Genomic DNA, 19,243 nt, shown 5'->3' on the forward strand with positions numbered 1-19,243 from the left:
ACCGGGGACCAGAATCGGTTCCCGGTCGGGGAGGGGGAGGCTGGCGTCAAACCCGCCTGGTTTTGACGCCAGCCTTACAATTTCTCCCTGTCTGGGAGAATCGCGCCCATCGTTTCCTAAAAGTGACAACATAGGTGGCCACGGTGATTAAGAAGGCATACAGCATGCTTGCATTCATTAGCTAGGGCATTGAGTAGAAGAGTTGTAAAATTATGTTGCAGTTATATAAAACCTCCGCATTTGGACTATTGCGTGCAGTTCTGGTCACCACATTATCAGAAGGACATGGAAGCTTTGAAGAGAGTGCAAAGAAGGTTCACCAGGATGTTGCCTGGTCTCGTGTTGGCCATGAGGAGAGGTTGAATAAATTAGGATTGTTTTCACTGGAAAGACTGAGGCTGAGTGGAGACCTGATAAAAGTCAACAAAATCGAGAGGCAGAGACAGTTAGAAGCTTTTCCAAGGGTAGAAATATCACTTACAAGGGAGCACAGGTTCAAGTTGAGTGGGGAAAAGTTTAAGGGAGATGTGCGGGGTAAGTTTTTCAGGCAGAGTGTGGTGGGTGCCTGGAACATGCTGCCGGAGTTGTGGAAGCAGGCACATTAGCAACATTTAAGAGGCACCTGGATGGATACATGAATAGGGAGGAAATAGAGGACCGAATAAAGGCAGAGGTTTTTTAAAAAAGTTTTTTTTAAAGTTAGGCACAGGCTTGAAGGGCCTGTTCCTATGATGTACATTGCTCTGTTCTTTGTACAAGAGATTGCCTTTTGGAATAACATCAACACCAGCTTTATTTCACGATTAATGAACCAGATACTTAGTGGCTTACAAGGGGATACAGTGTTACCCAGATGATTATATTGAAAACTACCACTGATGACCAAGAACATTTAGAAGCCACACTGAAATGCCTTCAGATACATAGACATCATGTCATAAAAGATAAATGTGATTTCTTTCAGACATACGTACAATATCTAGGATGTATAATTGATGGGAGCATAGGAACATAGGAATTAGGAGCAGAAGTAGGCAATTCAGCCCTTTTTGAGCCTGCTCTACCATTCAATCAGATCATGGTTGATCTCTTCCTGGTCTCGAATCCACCTGACCACCTGTTCCCCATGTGCCTTTAACCCATTTTCAAATCTATCTCCTCAAAACCACTTAATGACTCTGATTCCACCGCAGATGGAAGCTATTATGGAGGCTCCACGACCAACAAATGTCACTCTACTTAGATCGTTCCTAGGGTTTATCAACTATGAAAGAAAATTCAACCAGAATTTGACAACCCCAATAAAGCCATTAAAAACGGTGTAGTGCACAAAACAGACATGGCATAGGACATCTGAATGCAAAAAACATACCAGTCAGCAAAAGAAGCACTGAAGAAGTCAGAAGTGTTAGCACATTTCAACCCGAGGTTACCATTACAACTTGCTTGTGATGGTCCTCTGAACGGTATTGGAGCGGTGGTGTCACATATACTACCTTCCGGGGAAGAAAGACCAATAGCTTTTGCATCTCATGTTAACAAGTGGAGAATCTTAACTGTACTCAGTTAGAGAAGGAGGCACTGGGGAACAGGTGGTGAGGTGGATTCGAAACCAGGAAGAGATCAACCATGATCTGATTGAATGGCGGAGGAGGCTCAAAAAGGGCTGAATTACCTACTTCTGCTCCTAATTCCTATGTTCCTATGCTCCTATCAATTATACATCCTAGATATTGTACGGATGTCTGAAAGAAATCACATTTATCTTTTATGACATGACGTCTATGTATCTGAGGAGGCACTGAGTATTATACTCTACAGAAATGTCACCAGTACCTGTGTGGTCATCACTTCACATTGCTGACGGTCCACAGGCCCGTAACAGCTATTTTTGGGCCTCACACAGGTATTCCTTCATTGGCTGCAAGTAGACTCCAACGCTGGTCTTTAATACTATTTGCACATTCCTATGATATCAAATACCGAAAATCATACCAATGCGGATGCATTATTATGCCTGCCTTTTACTATCTGGTCAGATACTACCTGGTTATGATATTTTTTATTGTGCACAGATTGAGAATGTTCCAGTGACTAACTCTGGTCCAAAGACATACCAGAAATGTTCCTGTGGCGGGGACGGTACTGCAAAGGATATTAAAGAGGAAAATAGCAGGAAAACATAGTGAATGAAAACTACATTTCCAGGGGACTTGAATTAACAGCACAGGGTGAATGTCTGTTGTGAAGGATGCAAAGAAATATTCCTCCAAATTTACGACGAGATGTTTTGGAGCAGTTACATGAAAGACACCCAGGTATAGTGCGGATGAAGGAACTAGCACAAAATTATTTTGGTGGCCAGGGATTGATGCCGGGATGGAAGAAAAAGCTGGACTTTGCAGGTCATGTGCGCGGATAAGGAATGTGTGCCATGGAAGTGGCAAAAATATCTGCATGTTGATTTTGTTGGTCCATTCGAGGGGCACATGTTTGTTGTCGTTGTTGACGCTCACTCAAGCTAAAGACCTGAGGCGGTCTAAATAAAGTCAACCATGGCAGAACAAACCATTGAGAAACTCAATGAGATCTTGGTGAGATCCCAAAAACCAGAGCAGATCACGAGAAACAATGGACCAAGGTTTACCGTTCGAGTTTGAAGACTACTTAACGATGTGTGGAGTTCAACATATAAAGTCAGCACCTTACCACCAATCCACGAATGGTTGAGCTGAGAGGTTTGTCCAGTCTTAAAGTGGGTTGGTGCAGACTCGATGGGCCGAATGGCCTCCTTCTGCACTGTCTAAGTCCTTGAAGAATGCACTGAAAGCTTCCAAGGGCCAAGGTTCATTTAATCACCATTTAACAAGTTTCTGGCAACATAGTGAAACACGACACATGCGCCTATACAAAGTTCACCAGCTTTTCTGTTGATGAAAAGGAAGCAGAGGACTACCTTTGATTTACAATTCTACAATTCATGGGTGTTATTCATTATGCACTTTCGAGAATTGGATCACATCGAACATTGGGTGGGAGGCTGGGCGGATTGGGGGGGAGAGGGTCTATGTGTTAATGGTGACTATGGGTGATTCCTGATTCCTTTTTGTCATTTGTTTATGTTAACATGTGGGTTAATGTCTGGGGTTTGGTGGGAGGATAGGATTGTTGTTATTGATATGGGGATTGACATTACATACGTTACTGATTATTGTTGGGTGTAAATTTGGGAGGAAATGTGAACAAGAATAAAAAATATATATTTTTTTAAGTATCAGGCTTGACTTTATCATAGAATTTACAGTGCAGAAGGAGGCCATTCGGCCCATCGAGTCTGCACCGGCTCTTGGAAAGAGCACCCTACCCAAGGTCAACACCACCACCCTATCCCCATAACCCAGTAACCCCACCCAAGGGCAATTTTGGACACGAAGGGCAATTTATCATGGCCAATCCACCTAACCTGCACATCTTTGGACTGTGGGAGGAAACCGGAGCAGCCGGAGGAAACCCACGCACACACGGGGAGGATGTGCAGACTCCACACGGACAGTGACCCAAGCCGGAATCGAACCTGGGACCCTGGAGCTGTGAAGCAATTGTGCTATCCACAATGCTACCGTGCTAGGCTTAAGTTATAAGTGACTGCTTGTTTGCAGAGCTGGTGCAGACAAAATGGGCCAAATGGCCTCCTGCTTTGCTGTAATAACTCTGTGACTATAAATTTTTGTCTGATCTGAAAGACATGGTGGTGTACAAATTGGTTGCCACATCTGCCCCTAAAGCAAAGTCAGAGTCGTTATGGCACAGAAGGAGGCCATTCAACCCTTTGGGAATATACTGACAGTGGACACTTCAGTCAGTCCCATTCCTCTTCTCACTAACTCTGCAAGTTCATTTCTCTTAAGTCTCCATCCAATTTCTTTTGAGATCATTGATTGTCACCACTTCCACTGCAAGTAGCAAGTTCCCCGTCATTACCACTCGCATCTGTATTAGGAAAAGTTCTTCCTCACATCCACTCTTGCCTGCCACCTTCAATCTGTGACTCTTAATCTGCGACCCTAAAGGGAGCTATAGGACACCACATCCACCTCGAGCCTTGCAGCCCCCCTAGTTGAGTGATTTGTCTCTCTTCTCTGTCCTTTTACACACTTCCAATCTTCTAATGCCTGATTATCTTTGCCTACTTGATCCAAACTTGCCCTAGGCTTTACATCCCTATCAGCCCTTCCCCTCAGTCACCTTTGCTCCAATTGGGAGCAACTCCAGTTTCTCTACACCTATAAATTCATAGCTAAAATCCCTGGGACCATTCTGTTTTTTTTTTAAAGTCTCTTTTCACCCCTTCCCTGAAAGTGGACACGTTTACACATAGAATTATTGCATGGGAAGCACTTGGGGTGCAGTTCCTGACTATTTGAGTTTGAGATGGAATAAAGACAGGCAGAAAGGGACAAGTGGTGTTTCTTGACGAGAGGAGGAATAAGAATAGGGAGAAAATGACATCAGGGGGGGGGGGGGGGGTTCCTGACTATTTGAGAAGAAATAAAGACAGGGAGAAAGAGACATGGGGGGGCAGTTCCTGACTATTAGAGAGGAATAAGGACAGACAGAAAGAGACATTTGGGGGGGGGGTTGCTGTTTCCTGACTCTTTGAAAAGCTTAAATACAAGGAGAAAGGGACATTTGGGATGTTTTCTGACTATTTGAGAATGAATAAAGACAGGGAGAAAGGGACCTGGGGGTGTTTCCTGACTAATTGAGGAGGAATAAGGGCAGGCGGACAAAGTTATGGGGGTGAGGAGAGGAGAGAAACTATTTGTTTGAGACTTGATGGGAACCTGCAGTACGCGGAGTGACCGGAGAGGGGCGGTGGAGGCTGCGGACGGGGCGGAGGGGAATCGGAGACGACGAAGACGGCGTCGGTGGCAGGTGAGGAAATTGTGGCAGGAGGTAAACATGGAGCTGGGGGGGAAACCCCGACCCCCCGCCCCCCCCCCCCCCCCCACCCGGGGTCGGGGTCGGGGTCGGAAACCGTGTCGGGACACATGGCGACAGTCGCCGTGCGGACCTTTGATGCCTCAACATGGAGGAGCCACACCCGCCCCGGGGCCCGGCTCCCCCCCGCCCCGCGGCTCGGCTCCCCCTCCCCGGGGCTTCCTCCCCCCGGGGCTTCCTCCCCCCGGGGCTACCCACCTCCCCCCCCCCCACCCACCTCTCTCCCCCCCCCCCCACCCCGGGGCTCCCCACCTCCTTCCCCCCCTCCCCCCGGGGCTTCTCCCCCCCCCCCCCCCACCCGGGGCTTCCTCCCCCCCCCACCCGGGGCTTCCTCCCCCCGGGGCTACCCACCTCCCCCCCCCCCCCCCTCCCCGGGGCTCCCCACCTCCTTCGCCCCCTCCCCCCGGGGCTTCCCCCCCCCCCCCACCCGGGGCTTCCTTCCCCCCCCCCCCCCCCCCACCCGGGGCTTCCTTCCCTCCCCCCCCCCACTCACCGGGGCTCCCCCCCTCCCCGGGGCTCCCCACCCCCCCCCCCCCTTCCCCGGGGTTCTCCCCCCTCCCCGGGGTTCCCCCCCACCCCGGGGCTCCCCCCCCCTTCCCGGGGCTCCCCCCCCCCTTCCCGGGGCTCCCCCCCCCTTCCCGGGGCTCCCCCCTCCCCCCCCCCTCCCCGGGGCTCCCCACCTCCCCCCCCCCCCTCCCCGGGGCTCCCCACCTCCCCCCCCCCCCCCCCCGGGGCTCCCCCCCCCCCCTCCCCGGGGCTCCCCCCCCCCCTCCCCGGGGCTCCCCCCCCCCCTCCCCGGGGCTCCCCCCCTCCCCTCCCCGGGGCTCCCCCCCTCCCCTCCCCGGGGCTCCCCCCCTCCCCGGGGCTCCCCACCTCCTCCCCGGGGTTCCCCCCCTCCCTGGGGCTCCCCCACACCCCCCCCCCCCCCGGGGCTCCCCCACCCCTACCCCCTCCCCTACCCCCTCCCCGGGTCTCCCCCACCCCTCCCCGGGGCTCCCCCACCCCACCCTCCCCGGGGCTCCCCCACCCCCCCCCCCCCCCCCGGGGCTCCCCCCCCCCCCCACCCCACCCCCCCCCCGGGGCTCCCCCACCCCCCCCCCCCTCCCCGGGCCTCCCCCTCCCCGGGCCTCCCCCTCCCCGGGCCTCCCCCTCCCCGGGCCTCCCCCACCCCCCCCCCCCCTCCCCGGGCCTCCCCCCCCCCCCCCCCCTCCCCGGGCCTCCCCCACCCCCCTCCCCCCCCGGGCCTCCCCCACCCCCCCCCCCCCCGGCCCTCCCCCCCCCCCCCCCCCCCCGGGCCTCCCCCACCCCCCCCCCCCCCTCCCCGGCCCTCCCCCACCCCCCCCCCCCTCCCCGGGCCTCCCCCACCCTCCCCCACCCTCCCCGGGCCTCCCCCACCCTCCCGGGGCCCCCCCCACCCCACACCCCCCTCCCGGGGCCCTCCTCTCCCCGGGGCTCCCCCACAACCCCCTCCCCGGGGCTCCCCCCTCCCCGGGGCTCCCCCCTCCCCGGGGCTCCCCCCTCCCCGGGGCTCCCCCCTCCCCGGGGCTCCCCCACACCCTGGGGCTCCCCCACACCCCTTCCCCGGGCTCCCAACCCCGGGGCCTGGCTCCCCTCCCACCTCCCCGCCCCCCCCCCCCCCCCCACCACCTCCCCACCTCCCCGGCCCCCCCAACCCCCTCCGCGGGGCCCCCACCCAACCCCCTCCCATCCCCCTCCCCAGGGAAGTGGAGGACCACCTTCTTGTCCTCCGGGGTCTTCATGGCGTTGATCGCCAAGACGTTGTCGGCATCTGGCCACACGCCCTGCTGCGAGATGTGGTCACTTAGGAACTTAATATCCAATTGACCAAATGAGCACTTGGCCTTGTTGAGCTGGAATACCTTCTTGAGGCGAGCGATGTGTTCCTGGGGCGTTGTGGACCAGATAATTACGTCGTCAACGTATACTCTCACCCCCTCGATGCCCTCCATCATCTGCTCCATGATGCGGTGAAATACTTCGGTGGCAGATATGATACCAAAGGGCATCCGGTTGTAGCAGTAGCAACCGAATGGGGTGTTGAACGTGCACAGCTTGCGACTGGACGCGTCCAGCTGTATTTGCCAAAAACCCTTGGAGGCGCCCAGCTTAGTAACGAATTTGGCATGAGCCATCTCACTGGTTAACTCTTCACATTTTGTATCGGCTAATGCTTCCACATGATGTTGCGGTTTTGATCCTTAGGGTCAATGCAAATGCGAAGCTCCCCTGACAGCTTCTTTACGCAGACCATGGAGCTGACCCAGTCTGTTGGCTCTGTGACCTTCGATATGATGCCCTGGTCTTGGAGGTCCTGTAATTGCTTCTTCAGACGATCCTTGAGGGGTAGGCTTGCAAGTTTCCATCAGGCGAGGCCGTCGCCGGTGATGATGACATGGTGTGGACTTCCTGAACCTGGTTCAGCGAGTCCACACCATGTCATCAATTACAGGACCTCCAAGGCAGCCATTGTAGTCAAGGAGCTGGCAGGCCGGCGGAAGAATGTTTGGTCTGGCGCGGATGGTGTCGAGGTCGGATTTTGGGATGCGATGCGCCGGTGTCCAGTTTAAATCGGATGCGAGCCTTGTTAACTGTGAGGACAGCACACCACTTGTCGTCAGGATCCACACTGAGGATCGAGAGGCGTTTCGCTGTTGTGGTGGAAGGCAGCGCATGTGTAGTTATGATGCCCACGCGGTATGGGGGCTTGAGGCACTCAGCATCAGGGTCTGTTGGGCTGTCGAGATCGGAATCTGGCATGCCTTGTTGTATTGAGCGGACACTTTTGTGCCGCAGCTGGGACCGCTGGCTGCTGGGCGGTGGAGCAGATCTGCAAAAGGCTGCGTTGTGGGCAAGCTTACCACACTGTAGACACCGGCGTCTTTTTGCCGGACATTGCCGCTTTAAGTGGGCGGAGCCACAATTCGGACACGTCATGACGCTGACGTCAGCGCATTCTGTGCGCCATCGCGCATGCGCAGTGCGGTCGGTCGACGTCCACACCTGCGCAGTCGGGTTGTCGATCTCGTCGTCCACTCGGTCGTGGCGCGCATGCGCATGGACTCGGGAAAAGAGCGTGAAACAGCCACTCTCCTCGATGCTGAGGCCCTGCATCTGTGCGATGGCCTGCACCCGTTTCGCCTCGTGGGAGGCCAGCTTTGCAGTCTCTGCCGCCCTGATGTGGGAGTAGTGATTCTTAGCATGCTCATGGACAACGCACGTCTCGATAGCGACAGGGAGGATCAACTGTTTGACTTTCAGGAGCTGCTGCCGAAGGGAGTCGGAGTGGACCCCGAAAACGATCTGATCCCGGATCATGGAATCAGCCGTCGAGTCATAGTTACATGACTGTGCTAGGAGGTGGAGATGGGTCAAGAAGGACTGAAAAGGTTTATCCTTACCCTGAAGCCTCTGCTGAAAAACGTACCGTTCAAAGCTCTCATTCATCTCAGTGTCACAGTGGCTGTCGAACTTCAGCAGGACTGTTTTGAATTTCGCTTCGTCTTCCTCTTCAGCGAACGTAAGGGAGTTGTAGATGTGGATGGCGTGGCCCCCCGTGGTGGAGAGAAATAGCGCGATCTTCCTGGCATCCGATGCTGCCTCGAGGTTGGAGGCCTCGATGTACAAGAGGAACTTTTGCTTGAAGATCTTCCAATTGGCGCCGAGGTTGCCGGAGATGCGGAGCTGCGGAGGAGGCTGGATGTTTTCCATTTCGCTGGATGGCTGCTTGCTGGTCAATGCGGATTCACTCGAGGTAGGTCCGTCAAGATCAGTACCACTCTGGTACCATGATGTGTTAGGCAGGTTGGTTCGATGTGGACTGCACTCGATGCAGGGAAGCTGGAAACAGACGTCTAACACTGGAGAAGATCCAACACTGTTTTATTCAACGTTAGAACTGATAAACATATTCAGCTGTGGGTTGACACTATACTGAACTGACTGGAGACCTAGTAGTAGCCTGACCAGACTTACTAGCTACCGCGTGTTTTCACTTGCTAGCTTGTGGACTCTGACTGTCTCAGTGGCTGGGTCCAGAGAGAGCGGGAAACCTAGTGCACTCTGGCTTTATAGTGGTAGTGTCCCGTCTGGTGATTGGCTGCACTGTGTTGTGTGCTTACTGGTCATCCTGTGTGTCAATCACTGCCTGTCTGCACCTCATTATATAAATGAGTGGATATTATGACAGGGGTGAGACCCACGTAGACATGTGGGGAATGTACAAACTCCACACAGACAGTGACCCGGGGCTGGGATTGAACCCGGGTCCTCAGTGCAGTAGGCAACAGTGCTAACCACTGCGCTGCCATGCTGCCCAAATTGCCTCTTCGTATCCAAAGTTGTGCAAGATAGGTGGGGTTAGAGTGAGCCTAGGTAGAGTACTCTTTCAGAGGGTTGGTGCAGACCCGATGGGCTGAATGGCCGTTGCTGCAGGGATTCCCTGGGCTGGATTCTCCCCCCCCACCCACCATGCCACATTTCTGTTTCACCCCGCTGGCGGGATGCTCCGTTACGCCGTCTAGTCAATGGGGTTTCCTATTGTGGGGCAGCCGCAAGCCGGCAGGAAACCCATGGGCTGCCGGAAAAACGGAACATCCCACCGGCTATGTCCAGTCCCCTGTCTATGTTTTCACTTGTAAGGGAGACCAGAACTCCAAATGATAAATATCACAAACAAATATCATAACAAATCTGTGAGAAACCTTTTCGAGCAGGGACACCAACTGTGTCAACTTTAAGGAGGCAAGAACAGTGACATTCTAGATGAGTTGAGTCTATAGTGGGATGGTTACAAGCAAGGAAGTTATTTGAAAGATCAAACCTCGAGATAAAATAGATATGAATGAGTCTCAGAAGCAACTGCGTACTTTGAAACTTGAGAAATATATGGAGATACATATGCAGAAGGTTTGCACTTTGACAGATCCTAGGAAAGGCATATAACCCCATAGTTTATTTTTACAGTAAAAGTCGCATAATAAATTCCATTATCTGTTATTTAATTTTCCATTCTGCCATAGGGAGTACCAGTGGCATTAACAGTTACCTTGCTTAGTGCTCTGAAATATGCAAAACCTGAAAAAAATTAAACATATGCACAAAAAGAAGCATGAACACGCAACCACCAATTGAACCACTTTGGATCATTATAATAATCTTTATTAGTGTCACAAGTAGGCTTACATTAACACTGCAATGAAGTTACTGTGAAAAGCCCCTAGTCGCCACATTCCGGCGCCTTTTCGGGCACACTGAGGGAGAATTCAGAATGTCCAATTCACCTAACAGTATGTCTTTAAGGACTTGTGGGAGGAAACAGCACCCGGAGGAAACCCACGCATACACGGGGAGAAGGTGCAGACTCCGGACAGATAGTGACCCAAGCCAGCAATCAAACCTGGGTCCCCGGTGCTGTGAAGCAGCAACAGTGCTACCCAACGTGCTACTGCGCCGTCCATAAAAATAAACCATCATTGCGATGGCCGGGAAACAGATTTTTAAAAATCTATATATGACCCATATATATGCCACAATCCGGCGCCTGTTCGGGTACACTGAAGGGAGAATTCAGAATGTCCAAATCACCTAACAAGCATGTCTTTTGGGACTTGTGGGAGAAAACCGGAGCACCCAGAGGATACCCATGCAGACACTAGGAGGAAATGCAGACTCCACACAGACAGTGATCCAAGCTGGGAATCAGACCCGGGTCCCTGGCGTTGTGAAGCAACAGTGCTAACCACTGTGCTACCGTGCCACTCTTCACAGACTGTATTAGTGAATAGTAAGAATCATATAAACGTTATTGGTACAACAATGTTGAGGTTAGGCTCCAAATGAATGCTGCCTTTATATGGAGTCACAATTATGGGATAAATATAAGAAATTATTATATATTATATTTTACATTTGTTGCAAAGGTGCTATTAAAAAGCCTTGGTATAAGATACATACAGGCAACATGTCTGCTAAAGCTGTAATTAAGGAGTCATAAAAATAAGTTAATCATTGATTTTAACCATTTACTTGTTTACAACTAGATGGCTAATGGAACATTGTTTGAGTTTGGAGGATCTCTGGGGTGTAGATAATTTGAGGGATGGTGCTTAGTCCTAGATAGACCAAAGAATGCCTTATGATGTAAGTAAGGGGTGAAGCCAGGTGTCTGCATTTTGAGATTTGCAGTAGGACTTTAGCTGACAAGATGGGTCTTCAGCTCACTCCTGAAAGGTTCTCGCCAAGGTCTTTGCACAAAGCAAGTAAACCTGAGTGTTCACTTTATTTGTGAAGTGGTTTTATAGGTGGTCTTTTAACTATATTGTTAATTGGAATAAACATTTATAAAGTTGTAAGTGTAGCGAGTAAGTTTTTCCTTTTACTTAACTTCTACTTGTTAACGGTAAGGCTGCTACTTTGCTGTTGAGGTGATTGTTTCTGTGTTTAAATTTAAGTTTTTTTTTAAACATAAAAGATACCTATTGACCAGGGTTATCACTCCTGTGGCAAAGCATCCTCACTTCACAGTTTTACAAATTGCAAATTGTTGGGTTCAAAATTGGTCACCCGTAAGAGGTTATTCCCCAATCTCTTTACTTCAGAGTCAACTCCCATACCCTCTGAGATCTGCCAACGGGTCAAGCCAGGGTCTGTAGGGCCATCAGATTTCTTTTTTTTTTTTAATAATTTTTATTGAAATTTTTCGATACAAACATTTACCCCTACTACATTTTAAATTATAACACAACAAATCCCCCCTGGAAAATCCTCCCCACGCCCTCCCCCGCGCGCGGGCCATCAGATTTCTGACTGTCCTTTACATCTTCATTGATTCCGTTGGTGTAGAAACTATTTGAAATTTTCCATTTTAGCAGTTGGCTTACTAGAGTGGCAGGTGAACTGCCTATAATTTTCCATTGAGGGGTACCATAGTTGGAAAATTGCCAGAAGCAACTTGTGATTTTCCTGTAAGTTGCCTGCTACTTGCATGGCCTTACTGTTAAACACGATGGCTCAATTCGCCTGACCTCAGTTCCTCATATCAGTGTATTTGAAGAGGCGCTTGTAAATATGTCTATTTATAGATTATCTCCACACACACTAATTTTGAAGCCACTGCTTTTCAAGCTAATGGTTTTTTCAACCTTTCAGTTTTCTTTGCCTTTACTTTTACCTTTCCCACTTTTATACTTTGAAAGGTTCTGGCAGCTCTTGCTTAGTGACAGTTCTTCATGCTTAAGGTATACAATGGGTATTGGCAAACCATTTCTCCACCAAGAATTTCAGCCCAATCAAATCCGCTAAATGCTCACATGTGTGTCGGAATCATTTTGATTTCCTCTGCCTTTAATTACTATTCTAGTTCTGGCAGACTGGATATCAAATTTGACACCTCTTGTTTTGTACAGCTAAGTTGGTCAATTGGGAAATTCTAGCTATGATCGGTCTGATAGTTGCCTCTTTCTAAATAACCTCTGGTCCTATGCATACAGGATATTGGTTGATGTGGTCTGCCACATTTGAAGAACTTATCTATTTCATCATCATTTTCATGGGTGTTCATCTTTTTATGACAGCCTGCATATGCAAGTCAAGCCTGTTTTGTTTCTTTCTCTCTTCCTTAATCACATTTTTCTTTCTCAATCTTTATTTTGCTTTTTTTTTTACACATGATTTATATCTAATGTTTTATATTTTCTGGTTTGGGCACTCCGTGGTCTTTGTAAGGACTGTTCATCTGATCGGTCCACATAACTTCAGGACATCCCAAAGCACTTTTCAACCAATAAAGTAACTTTTGAACTGTAGTCACTGGTTTTAGTGCAGGAAACATGACAGCTAATTTGTACACAGCGAGATCTTACAGTCAGTAATTCGAGAATGACCAGATAATCTGTTTCTGGTGGCTAAGGCATAAATATTCACCAACGCACCAGGGAGAACTTCACTGCTTTTCTTTATTTATTAAAATGATCAATGTATTTAATAATTGGTTCACTGAGAGTCAGTGTTTGGAAAGTTTAGTGAACTGTTTAATTTATGAATTTGAATACTACTTCAAAAGTACTGCCCCTAAATGGGAGTAGTTATTTTTTTTTAATTTAGAGTACCCAATTCATTTTTTCCAATTAAGGGGCAATTTATCGTGTTCAATCCACCTACCCTGCACATTTTTATGTTGTGGGGGCGAAACCCACGGAAACACGGGGAGTATGTGCAAACTCCACTCGGAGAATGACCCAGAGCCGGGATCGAACCTGGGACTTTGGTGCTGTGAGACTGCAGTGCTAACCACTGGGACACCATGCTGCCTCTAAATGGAGTAGTTATAATGTCAAAACAACACTAGATGGAGTCATGATAATTTCTCCTTTTTATTACATATAATTGTTCAGCTTCTGAACTGCAAGTTAACATTGGCCTGGATTTTACAGTCAGTGGTGAAGGAACTTGTTGGGATTTATACCCAAGTTCAAGCGTGCAAAGAAGTCACAGAATCCATCAAAGCTTCTCTCCTTGGGCGGCATGGTAGCACAGTGGTTATCACTGTTGCTTCACAGCAACAGGGTCCCGGGTTCTACTCCCGACTTGGGTCACTGTCTGTGCGGAGTCTGCACGTTCTCCCCATGTCTGCATGGGTTTCCTCCGGGTTCTCCGGTTTCCTCCCTCAAGTCCCGAAAGATGTGCTGTTAGGTAATTTGGACATTCTGAATTCTCCCTCAGTGTACCCGAACAGGCGCCGGAGAGTGGCGACGAGGGGATTTTCACAGTAACTTCATTGCAGTGTTAATGTAAGCCTACTTGTGACACACTTGTGACACTAATAAAGATTATTAGTATTGTTTTCTCAGCCTCATGTTCTCTTTTAGTCAATTATGCACACACAGACCAAAGCCAGCATGTTAGTTCAAGTGCAACTGAAGGGACAAAGTTTTGTGATGCTGGTTTGTAAAATGTTTAAGTTTTAAAATATATATTTAAAATGATATTGGTAATTATTATCTCCATAGAGTATGATTCTATATTTTGAATTCATGTTACAGGGCAAATATAAGAAACCATGGGTAAATCATTTTCCCAATTACCCAGTTTCCCAAGACAAAGCAAGAAAGAGGATACAACACCCATTGTGCCAGAGACTAACAGAACAGTTCCAGAAAACACAAATGAGGTACAGGACAGTAATGGAGAGGCCAATTCTCATGTTCCATATGTAGAGTTTGTGGGAAGAGAGAGCATCACATGTCCCACCTGTCAAGGGACAGGAAGAATACCAAGAGGTAGGTTATTTTCTTACCAACATTACTGAAATGTTTGATGCTACTCGAGCAAAATGTGGTTTCTCGAATATTAACAGCCTGATACCAACATTTGAAGGAGAAGGAAATTCCCCTGTCGGCATAACCAAGCAATAAAAATCCAAACACTCCGGAGGGTGAACGCCTCGTGTGCAAGGTTGGGGCTGATACAGCTGAAGGTGGTGTTTGGGGGCACCTTACAAGGGAGAGGATGAGCCGGCTCTTTGAGAGGGTAGAAGATGTGTGTGAACATTGCGGGGAAGGCCCCGCAAACCACGTTCATATGTTTTGGTCCTGTCCAAAGCTGGAGGATTACTGGAAGGAGGTGTTTAGGATAATCTCTAAAGTGGTGCACGTGAAACTGGACCCGGGCTCTCGGGAGGCCATATTCGGGGTGTCGGACCAACCGGGTTTGGAAACTGGTGCGCAGGCAGATGTAGCCTTCAACTCTTTGATCACCTGAAGGTGGATCCTGTTAGGGTGGAGATCAACCTCTCCACCCTGTGCCCTGGCGTGGCGGGGGACCTGCTGGAATTCTTAACGCTTGTAAAGGTCAAATTTGAACTGAGGGGAAGAATGGAGGGGTTCTACAATTCATGGGCGTTATTCATTATGCACTTTCGAGAATTGGATCACATCGAACATTTGGGGTGTTGGGGGCTGGGAGGGTTGTGGGGAGGGGGACTGTATGTGTTTATGGTGACTATGGGTGATTCCTGATTCCTTTTTGTCATTTGTTTATGTTAACAAGCAGGCCAATGTCTGGTGTTTGGTGGGAGGATGGGATTGTTATTGCTATGAGGATTTACATTACATTCATTATTGTTTATTGTTGGGTGTAAATTTGGGAGAAAATGTGAAAAAGGAGAATTAAAAAAATTTTTTTTTTTAAGCTCCAAACACTTTCTGTGTTAGTGCAAACATTGTTGATGGAATGTCAACCTAAGGAAGAACTAGGGCCAGTGTATTATAAAGTATTATTGATACTTATACTATAACATTTATATAACATAAATTAGTATTGGCAGACTTAATTAGCATTCATTTATTTTAAGGTAGATTTTTTTTTTCTGTGCTGCATCCTTTTCCATAGGTTTGGGGTGTTGTAAGACATGCTTTTTGATTTTTATTGGTGCTCTTGATTTAGAAGTTGTCTGAATCAGTGTTTCCAATGCAGTGATTTACTGGGCGAGATCCTTGTTTCATGACTTTGATTCGCTTCAGATACCTATTGTTTAAATTCAAGTAAACGTGACCTTTTGTACAAAGTTTCTAGACGGTGGCTCTCTGGGAAAGCAATGAAGGGCTAATGGTAAGATTCTTGGTAGTGTGGACGAGCAGAGAGATCTTGGTGTCCATGTCCATAGATCCCTGAAAGTTGCCACCCAGGTTGAGAGTGTTGTTAAGAAGGCATACGGTGTGTTAGCTTTTATTGGTAGAGGAATTGAGTTTCGGAGCCATGAGGTTATGTTGCAGTTGTACAAAACTCTGGTGCGGCCGCATTTGGAGTATTGCGTGCAGTTCTGGTCGCCACAGTATAGGAAGGATGTGGAAGCATTGGAAAGGGTACAGAGGAGATTTACAAGGATGTTGCCTGGTATGGAGGGAAGATCTTACGAGGAAAGGCTGAAGGACTTGAGGCTGTTTTCGTTAGAGAGAAGAAGGTTAAGAGGAGACTTAATTGAGGCATACAAGATAATCAGAGGATTATCTTGGTGGACATAGGGTGGACATTGAGAGCCTTTTTCCTCGGATGGTGATGTCCAGCACGAGGGGACATCGCTTTAAATTGAGGGGAGATAGATATAGGACAGATGTCAGAGGTAGATTCTTTACTCGGAGAGTAGTAAGGGCATGGTAAGTCCCTGCCTGCAACAGTAGTGGACTCGCCAACACTAAACGCATTCAAATGGTCATTGGATAGGCATATGGACGATAAGGGAATAGTGTAGATGGGCTTTAGAGTGGTTTCACAGGTCGGCGCAATATCGAGGGCCGAAGGGCCTGTACTGCGCTGTTATGTTCTATGTTCTAATTAGCATTGAGATATACTTGGAATAATTACAGGATGCTACTATACCTTCCTGATCTCTCCAAATAATGCAAGCACTACACTGACAGACAGCATTGACCAAAACTACTGACTCAACTTTGTTTCGTATTAAGATTAAATTGAAGCAAAAAGCACCTTTTTAAGTGGACTGCATTACTTCATTTCATTGTGTTACATCTGTTTAAATTGCATAAAAGTTCAAAGTATTTGCAGTTCTGTTCTGTAACTTGGACCTTGTGTCTTGGATATGTTTTAACGGAAGTCAACCTGACCCAAAAATTGAAACAAGTAGAAAACAATGAAAACTACAGCTTGCCATTTTAGCTTCATCGCAAAAGCAAATGACTGCAGACAATGGAAACCTGAAGTTAAAAACAGAAAATGCTGAAAATATTCAGCAGGTCAGGCAGCATCTATGGAAAGAGAAAAAGAGTTAATGTTTCAGGTCGATGATCTTTCTGGTTCTGACTTCAAGTCTATTTCTATTGTCACAGATGCTGGCGACCTGCTGAATATTTCCAGCATTTTCTGTTTCCATATCAGAGTAGCTTAATGTCTCTTTCCCTATGAACTTGAAGCAAGCACAAAAAATGTAAATAACTTGGTTTTATAATAAATCAAAACTGTTAGTTAAAGTAAATTTTGAAGATTTACTGATTTGAAAGCAATTAAGTCTTCAGGGAAAACTAACTTGCCAATTTGGTAAGAATCTTGCTCGTGCAGCCCAATGATGGGGTAGCCATTATGGAAATATAATAATTGATAATATTTTAGACTATAATTCGTACTGAGCTGATTTTTTTTTTATCCCCTCTTGTGTTCTTTACCACCCAACACATATTAAACAAAATGAGTCATCCCGACTTTGAGGCAGGCATTTATTCTTGAAAAGATGTAAATTTAGTCCAGCTAGTTTCAGTTAAACTTTCCACATAATATAAATTACTCTTCAGTCGCTTTAAGTGAAACCGTTGTTGAATTGACTTCAGAATGGGGGATTTACAGCAATAAGATCTTGTGGTTTCAAAGGAACAGGCTGAATACTACTTGGTGCATTCTCAATATGCCTTTATGAAACATTCTAAAAAGGGCAGCACGGTGGCGCAGTGGGTTAGCCCTGCTGCCTCACGGCGCCGAGGTCCCAGGTTCGATCCCGGCTCTGGTTCACTGTCCGTGTGGAGTTTGCACATTCTCCCCGTGTCTGCGTGGGTTTCGCCCCCACAACCCAAAGATGTGCAGGGTAGGTGGATTGGCCACATTAAATTGCCCCTTAATTGGAGAAAATGAATTGGGTATTCTAAATTTATTAAAAAAAAAAAAATGAAACATTCTAAAAGAAAATTAATTGTGTCTTTCACAAATTAGGATGTCTCAACACATTCCAAGTCCATGAAAGTCAGAAAAAGTGGCAGCCAATTTGCACACTATAAGGTCACACAAGCAGTAGTGATATAAACGACTAGTCATATGTTCTGGGTGGTGTTGGTTGAGGAAATGTTGACCAAGAATAATAATATGGAATTTTGTACGGCCATTTGAAGAGCCTTTGTTTAACATCACATCTGAAAGATGGCACCTCTGAACGTGCAGCAGTCCTTTAGTACTGAACCAGAGTGTGAGTCTAGATTACTTGCTCCAGTCTCTGAAGTCGGACTTGAACCCATGATCTTATAATTCAGTGAGAAGTCTTACAACACCAGGTTAAAGTCCAACAGATTTGTTGGACTTTAACCTGGTGTTGTAAGACTTCTCACTGTGCTCACCCCAGTCCAACGCCGGCATCTCCACATCATGGCTTATAATTCAGAGATGAGCATGATACTAAGAAGCTCCAAAATTTAATGTGATTGCTCTCGATTGATGGTTTTTTAAAAGTTTTTTATCCTTTTTTTTTTACATTTCCAGGCAAAGAGAATGAGCTAGTAGCTCTGATTCCGTACAGTGACCAGAGGCTGCAACCACGACGAACGTCAGTATTAATATTTTACTGTTGCAACAATTTTGTGTTTCACCAACAGCCAAAACTGAAATATTTCATTCTAAAAGAAGAAAATGAATTCCAATGCTGGGATATGATTTATTTTTCAGGAAGCTTTCTGTGGCAGTTGCTGTGGTAATCAGCCTTCTGATTAGTGGACTTGCGATCTTCTTTCTTTTCCCACGCTCCATTAAAGTAGAACATGTTGGTATTAAGTCAGCCTACGTCACTGATGATAAATTCGATTACAGAGTTATTCTTAAAATAACGGTAGGTACATCATATATTAAATGTAATTTAAACTTTATGGTATAGGGATAAATTGGTACCAAAAGGGGTAAGACCTGTGCAATGTGGCTCCCTCTATCTATACCTACTATTGCAAAATTAGATATCAGTTATTTTTGATGTACTGACCTTTGCTGAGGCTGTGGTTGAGATAAATTATTGTGGCACGTTAAAGGGAACTTTGTACCATCTGACGTGAAGTGTTGCGGGGTGACAGTGGGACGCAGAAATTTGTGGCATGTGAGAGGCTACAATATAGGTAAATAACTTCTAGGGCCCAGAACCTGGAGCACACTCTGAATAAGCCAAATGTGAGCTCTGTGCACTCTTTAATGGAGTGGACGAGTCTTCCGCCGGCTCTCCTTGAGTTCACTTTCAGGACTATCCTGAGGAATTCTGGTCACAATGTCCCTTTAGGCCGAGAGGAAGCCATACGTGTGGAAGGCAGGCAGTGAAGCGTTCCATTGTGGGTCCTGTAAGGAATGCAAGGAGTTAAAGGTAACTGGTCCAGAGAGGATTAATCATGTTCTAAGCTAAAGCATTTCCCTGAGGGAGAAAAAATATTTTAAAATTTGCATCTTCAGCTCTCCAGGGGCATGTAATATTCCC

The 19,243-nt window shown here is 47.6% G+C and overlaps 1 protein-coding gene across 1 annotated transcript in view; it reads left to right on the forward strand.

Annotated features, from left to right (window-relative positions):
- The first annotated feature begins 4,934 nt into the window (after positions 1-4,934).
- Positions 4,935-19,243, forward strand: part of tmem106a (transmembrane protein 106A) — a 34,993-nt gene continuing 20,684 nt past the window's right edge. Inside the window, 4 exon segments of the mRNA XM_038779020.1 lie at positions 4,935-4,956; positions 14,061-14,297; positions 18,274-18,337; positions 18,457-18,616. Coding sequence (XP_038634948.1) covers positions 14,078-14,297; positions 18,274-18,337; positions 18,457-18,616 — 444 coding nt within the window. The 5' untranslated portion in view covers positions 4,935-4,956; positions 14,061-14,077.

This window comes from Scyliorhinus canicula, chromosome 19, assembly GCF_902713615.1.
Source record: "Scyliorhinus canicula chromosome 19, sScyCan1.1, whole genome shotgun sequence".
In the NCBI taxonomy this organism is placed as follows: Eukaryota; Metazoa; Chordata; class Chondrichthyes; order Carcharhiniformes; family Scyliorhinidae; genus Scyliorhinus; species Scyliorhinus canicula.